Source organism: Penaeus monodon, chromosome 21 (assembly GCF_015228065.2).
Source record: "Penaeus monodon isolate SGIC_2016 chromosome 21, NSTDA_Pmon_1, whole genome shotgun sequence".
In the NCBI taxonomy this organism is placed as follows: domain Eukaryota; kingdom Metazoa; phylum Arthropoda; class Malacostraca; order Decapoda; family Penaeidae; genus Penaeus; species Penaeus monodon.
This window is the reverse complement of record NC_051406.1, coordinates 21602826-21603193: the sequence shown is the minus strand read 5'-3', so window position 1 is coordinate 21603193 and position 368 is coordinate 21602826. Positions and strand designations below refer to the sequence as shown.

General features: G+C 36.7%; 1 protein-coding gene across 1 annotated transcript in view; it reads left to right on the top strand.

Annotated features, from left to right (window-relative positions):
• LOC119586607 overlaps positions 1 to 368 on the top strand; it is a 29182-nt gene extending 28814 nt beyond the window's left edge. The window contains exon 3 of the mRNA XM_037935357.1: positions 225 to 368. Within this exon, the coding sequence (XP_037791285.1) occupies positions 225 to 368 (144 nt within the window). The remainder of the gene's footprint in view (positions 1 to 224) is intronic.

Below are 368 nucleotides of genomic sequence, written 5' to 3'. Positions count from 1 at the left end.
AGAGGATAATTTTAGTTTATTTCACGAATAGCACAAACAACAACAACAGTAACGATTTTTTATGCAGACCAATTATTTCTCAAACCATTTAGGAATATGCATTACATATTCAAAGATATTAGACCACTTCCCTGTCTTTTCGAGCCTTACAGCTAACCAGCTAAATCACTTCGCATGACGGATTTTCGAGTTCCTTTTGGCTGCATGGTTTACTCCGAATCCAGTTTCATTTCAACAGCATTTCATATAGTGTATCTTGGGATCTCGTTTACCTCCCAGAAGTCTCTAACATCATCTATGAGAAGTTTTGTTCATTCTTCTACACTTTATCTACCACGTTCTTCCGGTTCAAGTCGAAATTGGATTAG